At 35.2% G+C, this 15,410-nt stretch overlaps 2 protein-coding genes across 3 annotated transcripts; one reads left to right on the top strand and one right to left on the bottom strand.

Moving 5' to 3' along the window:
• Positions 1-1,322: 1,322 nt before the first annotated feature.
• LOC127245328 (uncharacterized) lies at positions 1,323-6,912 on the top strand. 2 transcript variants are annotated; one of them, XM_051266157.1, is made up of 2 exons: positions 1,323-2,004; positions 3,366-6,912. In XM_051266157.1, coding segments are annotated over exons 1-2 (390 nt in total). In that variant the 5' UTR covers positions 1,323-1,616; the 3' UTR covers positions 3,368-6,912. The 2 variants fall into 2 exon arrangements, with proteins under 2 accessions (XP_051122114.1, XP_051122113.1); XM_051266156.1 differs by lacking the exon at positions 3,366-6,912 and adding an exon at positions 2,625-3,202 and having other exon boundaries at positions 1,327-2,004.
• LOC127245327 (histidine kinase 3-like) lies at positions 3,256-7,619 on the bottom strand. The gene is made up of 9 exons (XM_051266155.1): positions 7,003-7,619; positions 6,398-6,679; positions 6,128-6,297; positions 5,656-6,055; positions 5,535-5,586; positions 5,218-5,447; positions 5,045-5,143; positions 3,848-4,962; positions 3,256-3,749 (listed from the first exon to the last, which is right to left on the bottom strand). Exons 1-9 carry the CDS (start codon positions 7,420-7,422, stop codon positions 3,464-3,466), a joined length of 3,054 nt encoding a protein of 1,017 aa, XP_051122112.1. The 5' UTR covers positions 7,423-7,619; the 3' UTR covers positions 3,256-3,463.
• Positions 7,620-15,410: the final 7,791 nt, after the last annotated feature.

Here is a 15,410-nt window from a genome sequence, read left to right as displayed (position 1 = left end):
TTCCACGTAATTTGTCCATATTTTTTATTTTCGTTCGTTCCACATAATTTAATTTTTTATTGAAATATAATTATCTACTTTAATCACATTTTAAGTATTAAGTTTTATAATTTTTTTAATCTTAATTAAATTGTTTACTTATCTTAATGTATAATTATTTCTACTAATACATTTTTTAATTACCTACTAATTATATTTTACCTAAATTCTCGTAAATCTATATCTACAGTAACACGCCCAAAATATATGGGACAGAGGGAGTAGTTGATAGTTGTTAGCGGTTAGTTGATTCGATTAGCTATTAGCTGTTAGCTAATTTAATTAGCTGGTTTGACTAGTTGATTTAATTAGTTGTTTGTATATGAATTAATAACACAAGACAATAATCAATATAATTATATAACATATGTTAATGTTAATCTTAACATATACTCCCTCTATCCCACATACCATATTCAAGTTGCCGTTTTTGTCCGTCCCACATTCCATGTCACTTTTCTTTTTTGGAAAATGATTACACACTTTAATCTCATTTTAAACTTTTTAATTTTAATTAAACTAATTAGTTATCTTAATCTTAATTTATAATTATTTATATTATAGGATAATTATTTTTGTTAATACATTTTTAATTATCTACTAACTATACTCATTTTAAAATACTGTGTTTACAGTGTAGTAGACACGGTATATGAAACGGAAGGAATAATTTTCTTTATTTTCTTTATTTTTTTCTTTTATGATAAAAGGATACAAAAAGTAATGTATTTTATTAAAAAAATAAAAATAGCAATAAAAAAAATAACTAAAAGAGTAAAATACTTCTAAAGCAAACGAATATATAAATGAGACACAAAGGAGTATAATCTTATTTTTTATAATAATATTTACAAAAAATATAAAAAATATTAAATGAACAAACTATCATTACAATTTTATTTATTTCTTTCATCTCGCGATGAGTGTCTTAATCACCGTAGACATAAGAATTTATGATAAGTATAATTAATAAATAATTAAAAATATATTAATAAAAATAATTAATCTATATTATAAATCACTATAGATTAATATTAAAATAATTAATTAATTTAATTAAAATAAAAAAATTAAATTAAAATAGGTAATTATTAAGAAAAAAAATGACAGAGACGTAAGATGAATAAAAATACAATATGATAAAAAGGAAAAATAAAAAGGCACATAGCCACCAATAAGATAATTACAGCGCCGCCTATTCCAGCAAAATGACGAGTTTGCCCCTACATTTGGAGCTATCAAGAAAGGAAGGCCCCGCCCCCTCTCATTCGTCACCACTTGTAATCCGAAAGACATAAGAACTTCCCACAAAGTTTGAAATCCGATAGACATCTCTCCTTCTCTCTCTCTCTCTGTTTATCCATTCGATAATCAATTCCTTTTTAGAAAAAAAAAAAAAAAAAAAAATTAAATGCAGAAAATTTGTATCGAAGAATCGATTGCGTAAACGCCCGAGTTTATCCACACGCCTCGATTTCCGCACAAATTTTCCATTGGCGTTTTAATCCTGTTGGTTTCGAGCGACGACACGATTCTGTTGAGGAATCTCGAAACCCCAGCGGAGGAGATTTGTAAAGATGATGCGAAGGCAGGCTCAGAGTCAACAGGATTATCAATCCAAGATTTTATACGAGCTTTCAGCTTTAGTTCTCAACATCATGCGATCCCCTCCGCCGTCGATCGGTTTCTCCGATCAGGCGGCGGCGGCGGATCGCCGGAGACCTGATTGGCCGTCGTTCCAGCAGATTACTCCCGCGGGGTTTGCTTCGATGCTTTTAGGGATTTCATTGGCTCTGATGCTCTGTGGATCCGTGACTTTTTTCCTTGGTTTCATTCTCATGCCCTGGGTTCTCGGATTGGTTATAGTTTTATACTTTGTTGGCGTGGTTTCGAGCATATCCATGATTGGGAGAGCGATTTTGTGTCATAATTCTGCGCCTCCTTCCCCTAGGAAGGACTATTCTTGTAAGAAATCTTCTCGCTTTTTCTGGTGATATTTACAGTTTACTGCTACTTTGCTGCTGGTTGTTCTTGATTGATTTAGTTTCCATTTGTTCTAGCCTGTTATGCTATCATTTTTGGGGTTTAGACATCTCAATTTAGCTGTTGCTGTTGAATTTTTGTCGTGTTCTGGTCTTGTCTGTTCTTGTACAATGAAAACTTTATGCTACTTTTTTGGGGTTTAGACATGTGAGTTGTGTATTTGTGCCTTTTTTGAGACAAACAAAGATTTAGATCATAGATTATTAGTTATGGAATGTTGTGGATTTGCCAAAAGTAATTGGATAACATTAATTATGATGATTACTATTTTAGACTAATTCGATTTCTTTCATTTAATCCTTTCTGGTTTATTGATCTTCTGTAAGATTCATATAAATCTCAGATTTGATTTCAAGAACTTTATTTGTTTTGAATGATCATGGCTTCATAAGAGAAGTTTGCTATTTTCTTCAAGTCCCTTTTATTAAATTTGTTGTTTTGATATTGCTCTTTGCGAACAAGAGACTTAGGATAGCAAAGAATGAATAATTCGATGGTTTTCTATTCGTTCCTGTTATTTATTTTCCGAGTTTGTATTGCAGCCTGGAAGTTTTTATAATGATCGTGGTGGGGATGGACATTGTGTAGAGGGAGGGACTTAGGCAGCGCTATGATCGTTTATTGTTGCGCTGCATCTTGCAATGTATCATTCAAAAATTCGACTTGCAGAAGCATTTCGGGTATTTTCTCTCCACTGGGATATTAGGTGAACATCGCCACATACAGCAAAAAATTCTATTCGGTTCGAGAATGAGCTTCTTTCCAAGTTGCATCATTCCAAGATGGAATATTCGACTAAAGCTCTATTTCCTGGTTATAGCTAGAAACAGGAAGGATCTATTTGTTTTGCCAATTCTCTGTTTCTTCAAAGGAATACTTTTCTTTTTCTTTTTTTTTGTGTTTTTTTTTCTTCCCCCTTTTTTTTTTTTTTTTTTTATAATATTTATGTGTACAAGAATCGACTGTATAATATTTCCTCTCCATCTGGTTTTTACTGAAATTGGCGTGAGACTCCAATGTTTCCATGTGTACATATTCTATGCCAAAAAGATTAAGTTTGAGGAATTCTTTGCTTAAGAATTCCATATCTATTGAATTTGTACCTTTTGCTTTTTCTTCATTTGGTATATTTTGCTTTTATTTGTCAATTTTTGCTTAAGTTAGGCCCTTGAAGAAAGAAAATTCGATTATTCATCTCAATTCTGTACCCAAACTATTCTGCAAATGTTATTTTACACTCTAATGTACAAAAGCTTTGCTCATTCATGGTAAGAGTTATGCAGGAAATGGATAGAGTGTGCATAAGAAGACATCCAATTGAAAGGTCTCGAATGCCCGCGATCTACCGGTAGATTTTGATCACCAAGATTCGACAGCAGCATCAAGAAGGCGGCATTTCTTGGGATTTCTCATCGGGTGTCGCAGTGTGGAAGAACTGTGATACTTCGCGATAAAGCAGATCAGCCTCGAATGGCTTCGATACGTAGCCATCCATCTCACACTTCAAGCATTCTTCGTTGGTGGCTTGAATTACGTCGGCTGTCATGGCCAAGATAGTCACGTGCCAGTTCGAGATGCTCCCGAAATCCTCCACGGAGAGGTCCCCTGACCGGAGACGGTCGTTGATGCTGGACTCGATCTCCCGGATCCTCTTTGTAGCTTCAAACCTGGAGAAAATGCAAAATACCCGTAAAACTAGCTCGAACAGGTGATATGTGTCGTGAAACTTCTTCGAAAGTATTGAAAAATCGAGGCTGATGCGTACCCATCCATTTCGGGCATCTGGATATCCATGAAGCAGGCATCGAAACGATGAAAGGGAGTTAGCAACGAGATTGCGTCCTTCCCTCTCTCCGCAAGGATTACATCGGCGCCGTAACGTTTCAATGCTCCATCGGCTACATGGAGATTCACCGGATTGTCGTCGACGACCAAAATCCTTCTCCCGCGGAGGAGATTGTTGAGGGACAATGTCTGAAGCTCGACTTTTCCTCGGTTTCCTACGCCCATGGCACGTTGTAGGGATGCTGCGAGCATACTTGCCCTAAGTGGCTTTACGACGACAAATGGATTAGGACAACCGGCGCCGGGGGAGACATTCGACGACTTGGATAAAATAAGCATTGTAGGCGCGACCGTTTGATTGGTACTTAAAGTCGCGGAAAGTCGAAGATGGATGCCCTTGTCCTTCTCCCATATCTCCTCTTCTACGAAAACCATGTTGATCGGGGTGTTTCTCGGGTTTAAGCTTGAAAAGTCTCGACTGGAGTCGCAGACGACTTCGACGTGTATTCCCAAGCGCTCGATGTGATATTTGGAGACGTTTGCTCGGATGGGATTCGAGTCGATTACCAGAGCTTCCATGCCTTGGAACTCCGATGACAGTGAATTCGACTGGCTGCTCACTTGCTGACTGATCCGGTCGTTTAAGTCGGAACATCCGTTGGCGAAAACTGCGGTGAAAGTGAAAGTCGATCCGACTTGGGGCGAGCTTGCGAGCCCGATCTCGCCGTTCATGAGGCGCACCAAACACTTGCTGATGCTCAGCCCGATCCCCGTCCCGCCGTGCGTTCGTGTTATCGAGGGTCCGACTTGCATGAATGGGTTGAACACGCGGGATTGAGCTTCGACCGGGATTCCTTGGCCTGTGTCCTCCACGGATACGATAAGGTTTATTTGTTCAGACGACAATGACGATGAAGAAGAAGAAGAAGAAGAAGAACGCACAGCGCTGTCTCGGTTGAAGCTCGGCCAACTCTCCCTGCCATTGACTACGCGCACACCGCTCAGAGTATTCGTCGTGTCGAACTCCTCATCTATCAATTTGATCACTTCTTCGACTAGATGGACTGTGACGAATATGTGTCCCTTATCGGTGAACTGCAAAGAGATGGATCGATCGTTCGATGAGAATCATTAGGTGCAGAGAGTTGAAATTTCTAAGAATGTAGACGAAGCTCACTTTGATCGAGTTTCCGACCAAGTTCATCACAATCTGTCGGAACCTTCCCGGATCGCCAACTAGTGTCGCCGGAACTCTACTAGAGACATATACAGCCAACTGCGCTCGAATAAAAATTGACCAAGGTTAGTTTAATGGGAAGGTATTCGATGGAGCTCAAACGTACATTTTACCTCGAGTCTCTTGTCTTGCGATTTCCCTGAGAACAATGTCAAGACGTCGTCGAGAATCGCTCTCAAGTCGAAGCAAACTGCCTCGAGCTCAAGTTTTCCGGATTCGATCTTCGCTTGGTCTAAAACCTCGTTGATCAGCGAAACTAAAGCCTTCCCGCTGCTGCGTGCAGTTCGAACGTAATCCTGCTGAGTTTCGTCGAGCTCTGTATCCATGAGCATATGCAGCATTCCTGTTGGGAACAAAACATATGACGATATGATTCGTGTCGATCATCTGAAACCGAAGCTGCAAGAGAAAAGTAACGCATTTTGCTCACCAAGGACGCCGTTCATCGGTGTTCGGATTTCGTGCGATACCGTCGCAAGAAACTGCATTCAAGACGAACTCATTTAGAAGTGCGATCGGATCGTAAACAAAGTTCGACAAACTACTCAAACCTGCGACTTGGCGATGTCGGCTGCCTCCGAGCGCTTCTTCAGCTCCATCATCTTGTGGTAGTCGTCTTCGACTTTGGCTATCCGGTTCACCGTGGCGTGGAAGATCTGTCCCACGAGCAACGAGATTATAAGGATGCCGACCGACGTGGTGATCGCGACCCACGGCCACGGGGCCCTCTGCTTGAACCGGCAATGCATCGCGTGTTTCCTGAACGGATCGCCGAAGTTGAGGGGGCTGACGTGGTGCAGCCCTTCCGATGAGGTGGTTGATCCGTACATGCTGATCGGGTGCGAGGAGTTCGTCATGTCGTACACATTCACGAGGATCGTTTGCGTGCTCGCGAGCTGTTGGAGCAGCTTCTCGACGAGCGATTCGATGTCGAAGATCCCGCCGAGATACCTATTCAGAAAAAAACGAACGGAATCATCGAAAATTTTCGAGGAAATCTTGCAAAGAAGCTAGCGAAGATACCCCGCCGTTTCTTGGATCCTCTCGTGAGGAGTCGCCGTAGGCGAAAGATCACGCTTGTATACGGCGAACGTTAATATCACGCCGAGGCGATTGGTTTTGAGTAACCGGAACGGCGCTGTGAGCACGCCCTTCCCGGATTCTCTAGCCCGCAACACGTTGTCTCGATCTTCCTATTAAATACACAACACCTGGTTACGCGTACTAGTCGTTCTAACTATGGGTGTGATACTCGCGCGTGTTTTTGTGTCGTAGTGCAAATTATCGTCGCACCTTGCCCGAAAGTACGTCGATGGATATTATATGCGCAACGGTGTCTTGTGCGAAGACGACGGGGGCATACTCCTCTTGCACCGGTGACGGCTCAAGGTCGGCCGGATCGTACTCGTCTTCGTGCACCGGCGTTTGCTCCACATTGTCCATTCTCTTGATGCTCCATCCTTGCCGGACCTCGAATTCGTCGCGGTCGGCGTGCAGCACCCGGACGGCGTACGCCACGCCGCTTGTTAGCGGCCGCTCGAAGCCGGTTTTCTCGGTGAACCACGCGAACGTTCTCTGAAATCCAAATTAGGATCGAAACCAAAATAAATTACGATGTTCTACAGAGCTGAGCTGTAAATTAAACAAACAGTTTGAAAAATTAGTTCATATTTTGTTTGCTAAGCTAATTAAATTAAACAAGAATATAAATTTTAAGCGAATTTGATCTTATTCGTCACCATTTAATAAAGTAATTATTAAAAAGTTAAAAATATAAATTAGAAAAAAAAAAAAAAAAAAAAAGAAAACGAAGCAAGTTCAACCATGAGAATTTCTCATTAGCAGGTCTACAGTTCCCGGATAAATACATAATTCAATAGAATTAGGGTTCCGGCGACCTGATCGACGGCGGAGGGAGACTTGCTGTGGTGGAAGGTGGAGACCATGACGGACATGGCCTGGATGTGGTTCATGCTGACGTTGAACTGATCCTGAAGCATCCTGGCACGCTCGTCGCACATGCCGGCCAGGGTCTCCTTCCTCTTCTCGGCGGCCTGAGAATTCATGTACCAGAAAACCGACAGCGCCGCCGCCGACCCGAACAGCAGCCACGCCACCAGGAGCTTCCGCCACCAGTTCTTGCTCACCTTCCGCGACCGCGAGTAGTGCTGCAGCTGCTGGATCCTCCCGCCGCACGCCGCCGCCTTCCGCCACACCTTTTCGCCGTCGACGGCGACGGTCATAATTGCCCAGCAGCCGGAAATCAAAATCAGATTGGCTGATCTTGAGGCGAAGGCGATTATGTTGAATAAATTCATACAATGATTAATAATAATAATAATAATGTAATGAAAGTAGATTGATGATTGGGGAAATGAGAGAAAGAGTGGTCACATTTTTGGAAATGTATTTTATGTGAAAATTGGAAAAGGGAAATGAAGAGCAGGACAGAGCAGAGCACGATGTGTGCAAAAACCACGAGAATCTCAGAAAGGGCGAATGTGATGGATTGGTGGTAAAAGTACTGTCCGAAAGAAAGGGGAAATAAAAATAAAAATAAAAATAAAAATAAAATGAAGGGGCCATGGGCATTATCTTCAATTTCGAATAAATCCGTCCATCACAGAAAAAGATGGGAAGATATTTTTATTTTTTAAATGAATCTACTGTGTCCGAAATGATGGAAATTTGGAAATACTTCTTCTTTCACAAAGGTGGCTTATTACAATTATTTATATATTTATCTATGGTTTTGTGACTAGGAGTGCTTCGCTTTGGTTTCGGAAAAGATTGATGAGAATACTCTGACAGAAAATATATACAGTTATGTTTATATATTTTTTGGTTTTCTAAAATTTTATTACTTGAATTATATTTTCAAGCTAAAAAATCCCACATGATCTAAAAGGATTTCTTTTTTTTTTTTTTTAAATGGTTTAATTAATTATTTTGATGATGGTAAAAAAATTCTATTTATTTTGTATTTTCAATTTAAAATATTTTTATTTTAGTAGCTTATCGGTTATATAAAAAATAATTATTTTTTAGTTATTACTTTTCTAGTGGATATAATATATATGGTATGTATTGTGTGAATATATATGAAAATTATTGTGTTTTTATAATATTAATGAGGTCATTGGTCTAAAAAAATGTAACCCCAGCTTGCAAGTCAAATGTTTTGGGTTCGTACACTGGACTCGAGGGTAGTTCTTCCAGGATGCTTTGTCCTCACTCGTGTGCACTCTAAGGGACTTTCTAGGGCAACATTACTTTAGAACAAACACGCTTAACTCTAAAGTTCTTTCGGTAAGACTTTCGAAAAAGAATGTGCACATTGTTGATACGAGTAGTCTATTCAATCAAATTAACTTTTAATCACTCTTGGATGGCGTAGCTCTGGCCCATCCATACACGGGAGTTGGCCAAACAACGACCCAACTCCGGGATATCACATTTTCCCCCAATTTTGAATGCAACGTTCACGTTGCACTTCAATGATCATCAACTGCTAGGCCCGTCAACAATCCGGTTAATGACTGCGGGCTGTCGCAGGTCGACTCTAATACCAACTGTGACACCCCGACACGCCTGGCTTAGCGTGACTTGCAGGTCGGGATGTCACAAAAAACATTCGATGAAAAAATCTAAATTTAAACCGAAGTACTTTTTGTTATTTGTATTTATTTTTATTTTTATAATAAATTTATAGAAGGTAATATATTTTATTATATAATTTTAAGAATGATATGGCATAAAAATATATATGCAATATTAGTTATATAAAGAGAAAAATATTGGATGTAGTTGTTTTTTCTAATTATTTTTTAAGAAAAATTCTAATGTTTTATAAAAAAAATAATAATTTATTTTAAAAAATAATAGTAAAAATTAAATGTTAAACAAAGTGATAAGTTTTATAAAAAAAATAATAATTTATTTTAAAAAATAATAGTAAAAATTAAATGTTAAACAAAGTGATAATATATATATCAGTGAACAATGGTATAATAGTTTTAGAAAGATATTAATAAAAATGAAAAAAATCCCCTCAAATATACAAATCTTTTTATTCTAGTCAAATTTTGTATGTAATTTAGGTTTTATTATTATTATTATTATTAACTACAAATCTTTTTATTCTAGTCAAATTTTGTATGTAATATATTCTAGTCAAATATAGGGTTTTTTTTTTTTTTTTTTTTATATAATTAAATGTGTTGATTTGAAGATTTTCTTTTTAATGTGAGGTATATAAAATTGTGTCGATAATATAAAAAATAATATTTCCATTCATCTTTGTAGGATGAGAAAATATATACATTGAGAATCATGTAAGAAAAAATTTTTGGCAAACAAATTAGTAATACAATTTGAAATCAAATTTGGCATGACTTCCTCATTTTATATTTAGTTTGACTTGATTTTGGATGTAGAACAAGCAAATATTTATAAATTTTAAATAATTTTTTAAATAAACCAATTTATAAGTTAAATAAATTGTATATTAATGGAAATTCCAATTCAAGAAGTTAGTGGAATAAAGCAAGTTGACTATGATTAATATTGTGTTTATAGGGCGTGTTTGGTTGTGATTTGCTTTTAGTTTAATTATATCAATGTTTGTAAGAGGAAATTATTAATTGACTATGACGTTTTCAAAATATAAATATTTTTATCTATTATCCTAATATTATGAGTGTTAGCAAATCTAAAAAAAAAAAAAAAAAAAAAAAAAGAGAAAATTGATAGGTATATTGATGGGTGTTGTTCACCTTTTTCTTTCTAAAAAAATATGTGCAGACAAAGAAAGCATATCAACCTTTGTATGGTTCTTCTATTACAATTGCATATGATACGGTATGATTACTCTAATTAAACTTTTTCTAATTGCACTTGATAAACCTTGTCAAATCATCCTAAAACACATACACATACATCCATAGGGTGAGCATTCGGATTTTCGGTTCAGAAATCCGAAAATTCGAAATTTTTGAAAAAACCAATCCGAACCGAAATAACCGAAATAACCGAAATCCAAAATCCAAAAATCCGTAATCCGAACAAAAAAATCCGAACCAAACCGAAAAAATCCGAAATTCTAAATATTTTTATTATTATTTTTTTAATTTTTTAATTTTATTTATTTATTATTATTTTATAATATTAAATATATATAATATATAAAAATTAAATATATTAAAATATAATTAATAAATTTGAGTTTTTTTATATTAAAATATAATATTTTCTAATAAAATATCAAATATGTATAATAAAAAAATATATTAAAATGTTATATTCGGATTTCGGATTGGTTCGGATTTTAAGTACACCGATCCGATTCGATCCAAAAATTCAAAATTTGTTAAAAATTCAATTCGATCAAATCCAAAAATCCAACCAAATTTTAAATTTCGGTTTGGTTCGGATTGAATTTTCGGACTTCGGATATTTTGGTCACCCCTCCACATCATCATCATAGTTTTGTTTACTATCGATTATTTATATTTTGTATTTTATATAATAGTTTTGTATGTTATATTTATGATATATATAATGTCGATTTATAAAATAAATATTTATATTTTATACCGAATTTAATAAATATTGTATTTTAATAAGATTATGTGATAGTTTTGGTATGTAAAAACTATTTTACCTTTCGTATATAAAGCTAATATAAAAATATTGATATAAATAAATATAAATATAAATATAAATATAAAGATATTTATAGTATTTATAAACTATTTTACCTTTGATAAACTCACAGCAGTGGTTGGAGTAAGAGATTTGCTATACCTGGAGATTTTGGAGGTGTGTATTCAATTGAAATTTTAATGAATTTTAGAAAAATCTATGGATTTATATATATGGATTTAGAAAATTCACAAAGTGTACCTTGAGTTTGATGGATTTTAGTAATTGATTTAGATGGATTTTTGTAGAATTTTAAGATAATTTTTTTGTAAATATATATTAATTATATATGTATTTACTTTTTATGTAAAATGGTTATATTAAAATAAATAAATAAATAATTTATAAGTTTTGAAAAAAAAATTAAAATAAATAAATAAATATAAATTAACGGTTCAACAAAAAATATATATTTAAATATTTATTTCACCGTTATCGTAATGATGATATAGTGTATTCGATAATTGAAAAGAAAAAATGACAGTAATATAATAATATTTTTTAAAATTATATTTATAATATAAATATATATTTTAAAAAAATCATAATAATTTGCTAATATATTTTAGTTTTAAATTATTATTTTTATTAAAAATTATAATAATAGTAATAAATATTATCATATTATTGATCATATATACAATAATAATAATAATAATAATAATAATAATAATAATAATAATAATAATAATAATAATAATAATAATAATTTTAAGAATTCATCAAAATATGTGATGGTAAAGAGAGATTCTTTTCTATACAAAATTTTCACAAAAATCCATTAGAATCCATTAAATTCCATAGACTTTCATGGATTGTTGAATATCTCAAAATTTTAAAAGACTTTTAAATATATATATTGAATACCTCATGATTTTAAAAGACTTTTAAAAGTCTGGATTGAATACCTCTAGATTTTAAAGGACTTTTAAAAGTCTATATTGAAATACCTCATGATTTTAAAAGATTTTTAAAAGTTTGGATTGAATACCTCTAGATTTTAAAGGACTTTTAAAAGTCTTGATTGAATACACTCAGATTTTGAAAGTCCAACAAAATCCTAACAAAATCTATGTTGAATACACCCCCTTTTGTCTCGATTGATGTTTGAAAATTTGGTTAACTGCAATAAGCTTTCATATATGGGAGGAAGGCTGTTGCTGGCGGAATTTGATTCCCTAGTAGACAAGGATAATTTTATGGTAAATCCAGAGTTCTCATGTCAGGAGTTAATCCTATGGAGGAAACAATGGGACTCGAACTTGAAGCTGTGTCAAAGATTGGTGTGGATTAAAGTTAAGGAAATCCCGGTTCAGGTGTGGGGGGAGCAAGCATTCCGGAGAATAGCCTATGAGTGGGGGGAATTCATTGGAATGGATAAGGATACTTGAGAGGGATCGAGATTGGACTCAGCTAGGGGACTTGTGCTTATGGGAAGGAATATAAGGGTGCTAACGACGCTTCAGGTAATTGTGGAAGGGAAGAAATGTTTGTTGGGGCTGGAGGTGGCAAAAGCAAAAGATGCCGTGAACATAGATGGATGTTGGGATGTTCCAAGGGAGAATTGAGGTCCTCTGGAGGAAAAAACTTGGGCAGTGCAATCTCAAGCATCATTTGAGTCGATTGATAAGGATATCCAAAGGAAGGATAATCAATCCAAGGGTGCACAGAACCCTACTGTGGAAGGTAATTCTGCACGGGATAATAAACTAATGCTAAGGAAATCAAGGCCTATTGAGTTAGCATTTCAAAGCCCAGTTTGTGAAGGGGAAAAAAGGTGCCTTGGAAGAGAATGAAGTAAATGTAGAGAAGTCTTCTTCGGACAATGAATAATGGCATTGGTTGGAGAGAGACGATTCCTGGGGGATAACTTTGAGAAAAAGAAATAAGCTTAAGGAAAAATATTGGGGGGAGGGGGTAAAAAGGGGAAGATGATCTCGAAATATGATTTAAGTGGTAAAAGTGATTCCTTGGAAGAGGTTGAAAAAACTAGGTCATCGGAAGAGCATAGATCCTTATGCACCCATTTCACATGTTAGGCGTAGCTGGTGTATTTGGCGGTTCCCTATTCCAGACTTTGATCGATTCCCCGACATCAAAGCACTTTATTCTGAAATACCAGATTGGCCCGTCCTGTGGAGGACCGAAAATTCAGAATAATTTTTTTAAAAAAATTGATATCTAGAGAGAGAGGAGAACTAGGCAGGAGCACGAAAAGGATGGGGCCCCAAAGTCGGGTGGTGAGAGAGGGGGAGGGGTTGTGATCGGGCTAGAGAGATCCAAGGAAGATAATAACTAAGATGGGGTTAGAAAAGATTCAAAATTGTGATAGCATTGATGTGATCAGCAAAAAAATTCATCTAAAGTAGGGGAATTTGGTGGGAAATGAGAGGTAGTAAGAACTCGGTGGTTGCGGGGGAGGCAGAACTAAAGGATAAAAATAGAAATTTAATGAAAGAAAAGGAAAATAGGAACTACGGGAAGCAAGTGGAGCAAAATAACAGGGGACAGTTGCTGGAGGGCTCAGGGAGTCATGAGGGAAGAGTGGATAAGATGACAATGTCTCACGTAACAAGGAAGATAGAACAGAGGCATAAACAACGGTTGAATTAGCTTGCGAGCTAGGAGTGGAAGTGGTGGATGTAGAGGGATTCCTTCGAGACTGTTATCAAGCGATGGTAGAAGAGAGATGATAGTTGGCGGGTCTGTACGTAGGTGTGAGACATTGTGTTAAAAATGAAGATAATTACTTTGAATGCTAGGGGGCTGGGTGGTGGTGCAAAAAGATGAGCAGTGTCAAGGTTAATGTTGTCTGAAAGTCCGGATTTATTCTTTGTTCAAGAGACGAAGATGCATATGTATGGAAAATGTCTAATCAAGATGTTATTTAGACAAAGGTTAATGAAGTTTTGTGGGGTTCCGATAGAGGGACAATCAGGTGGATTATTATGTTGTTGGGATTTGAAGGCATTGGTATTATAATTGGTGGAAGATACTCAACACTTTATTTGGTTAAAATGAAGAAGGATCGGGAAGACGGAAAGCTTAAATTTTGTTAAAATTTATGCTCCTAATGAAGTCGATGCAAGGAGACAGGTGTGAGACTGCTTGAGAAAGAAATTGGTTCAAGAAGCAGGGAGGTGGTGTTTGGAGGGTGACTTTAATTCCACGTTGTATGAAGAAGAAAGGATTGGCAATAGTGACGATGATAAATCTAGGCAGAAGTTCCTGGAGTTAGTTAATAGTATAGAATTGGTTGATATCCCAATAGTGGGTAGGAAATTTACTTGGTATGGGAACAAAGGACGATATTTTTCTCGGTTAAATAGATTCTTGTTGAGAGTGGATTGATTTTTGAAGAAAGGGTATGGTCTTAGAGAAGTAAAGACAATTGTCTATTGGATCACATTCCAATATCCTTGGAGTTAGGGGTCATCGATTGGGGCCCAAAACCATTCCAATTTTTTAACCACTCGTTTTTGGATAAAAAATTCTGTAAATTGATGGAAGATCAGTGGGGAGATGGTGAGGAGGAAAATTATAGAAAAGATGTCGGGAAAACTTTGTGGAACGTTAAAAAAATTATCAAAGGGTGGGAGGGTTGTTGTGGTGGTGGATTCAAGATCAGAATTAATAAAACATGATAGAATAGCTACAACAACATGCATGAAGTTAGTGGAATAATCTCAAATGTTAATCGTTGGCTTAAATTCTTTTGAATTGTACTACTTAGTATCTAATTTGTTTTGTAAAACTGAAATAATACTATTTTTAATTTTTTAATAACAATTTTTTATTATTATTTTTTAAAATTATTTGGTAGAGGCCTCTTTTTTTAATTTTAGCCGGTGCCTTCGATATGTTAGGAACGGACATGAGTGGTGCCTTGCGAAAAAACTTCAAAATGAAATATTTTAATTTATATAATTAATTTTTATTATTAATATAATTATATATGATAATTACCTATAAAGCCTTTCAACACATGTGCTCAATGTGGTCTCTATCAGTTCATACATACTAAAAAAGAAAAAATATATTTTATGTTTAGAAAACTAAAAATACAAAATGTATTCTTACCAAATTAGTGGAGGGGATATATTCATCTGTCAACTTCAAATGTTGTCATTTATTTTTCTGTGAGATTATATGCTGATTTAATTAAAATTATTAGATATTGATTAAGGGCTAAAATTAATCTAAGTATTATGTTAAGTAATAGGTGCATCATCACACAGCCGTAAAAATAGGTTGGTCCGTCCCATCTCACTTTTAAGGAGAGTTTGGTTATAATTTTTATTCAAGTATGTTATAATACAGATTTAAACGAGTTAAGCTATGCAGGCTGCGGATTGTAAGTAGATTAGCTCACAGTAGGGCGGTTAGCCCGTAAGCAATAAATACGATAATTAGTACTCTCTTGCTTATTTTATCATTTTCGTTTGTCATATTCAAAAATATTAATTTTCTATTATAATAAAAATAATAAAATATTAATACCAATATATATATATTTTAGATGAATTATAAACATATCATTACACATACAGTTAATTTATAAATGAGATACAAAGAGCAAGATATCAAAATCATCTTATACACT

The sequence above is a fragment of the Andrographis paniculata genome, unplaced genomic scaffold (assembly GCF_009805555.1).
Source record: "Andrographis paniculata isolate CXL003 unplaced genomic scaffold, ASM980555v1 Contig22END, whole genome shotgun sequence".
NCBI classification, from domain to species: domain Eukaryota; kingdom Viridiplantae; phylum Streptophyta; class Magnoliopsida; order Lamiales; family Acanthaceae; genus Andrographis; species Andrographis paniculata.
The sequence above is the reverse complement of the archived record's forward strand: the minus strand, read 5'-3'. Positions and strand labels throughout refer to the sequence as shown.

Coding starts and splice junctions, on each gene's coding strand:
- LOC127245327 (XM_051266155.1), bottom strand. CDS start 7,422: ATGAATTTATTCAACATAATCGCCTTCGCCTCAAGATCAGCCAATCTG. Junction 6,680..7,002: donor CTCCCTCCGCCGTCGATCAG/GTCGCCGGAACC, acceptor TTTGGATTTCAG/AGAACGTTCGCGTGGTTCAC. Junction 4,963..5,044: donor TGGTCGGAAACTCGATCAAA/GTGAGCTTCGTC, acceptor ATCTCTTTGCAG/TTCACCGATAAGGGACACAT.
- LOC127245328 (XM_051266156.1), top strand. CDS start 1,617: ATGATGCGAAGGCAGGCTCAGAGTCAACAGGATTATCAATCCAAGATT.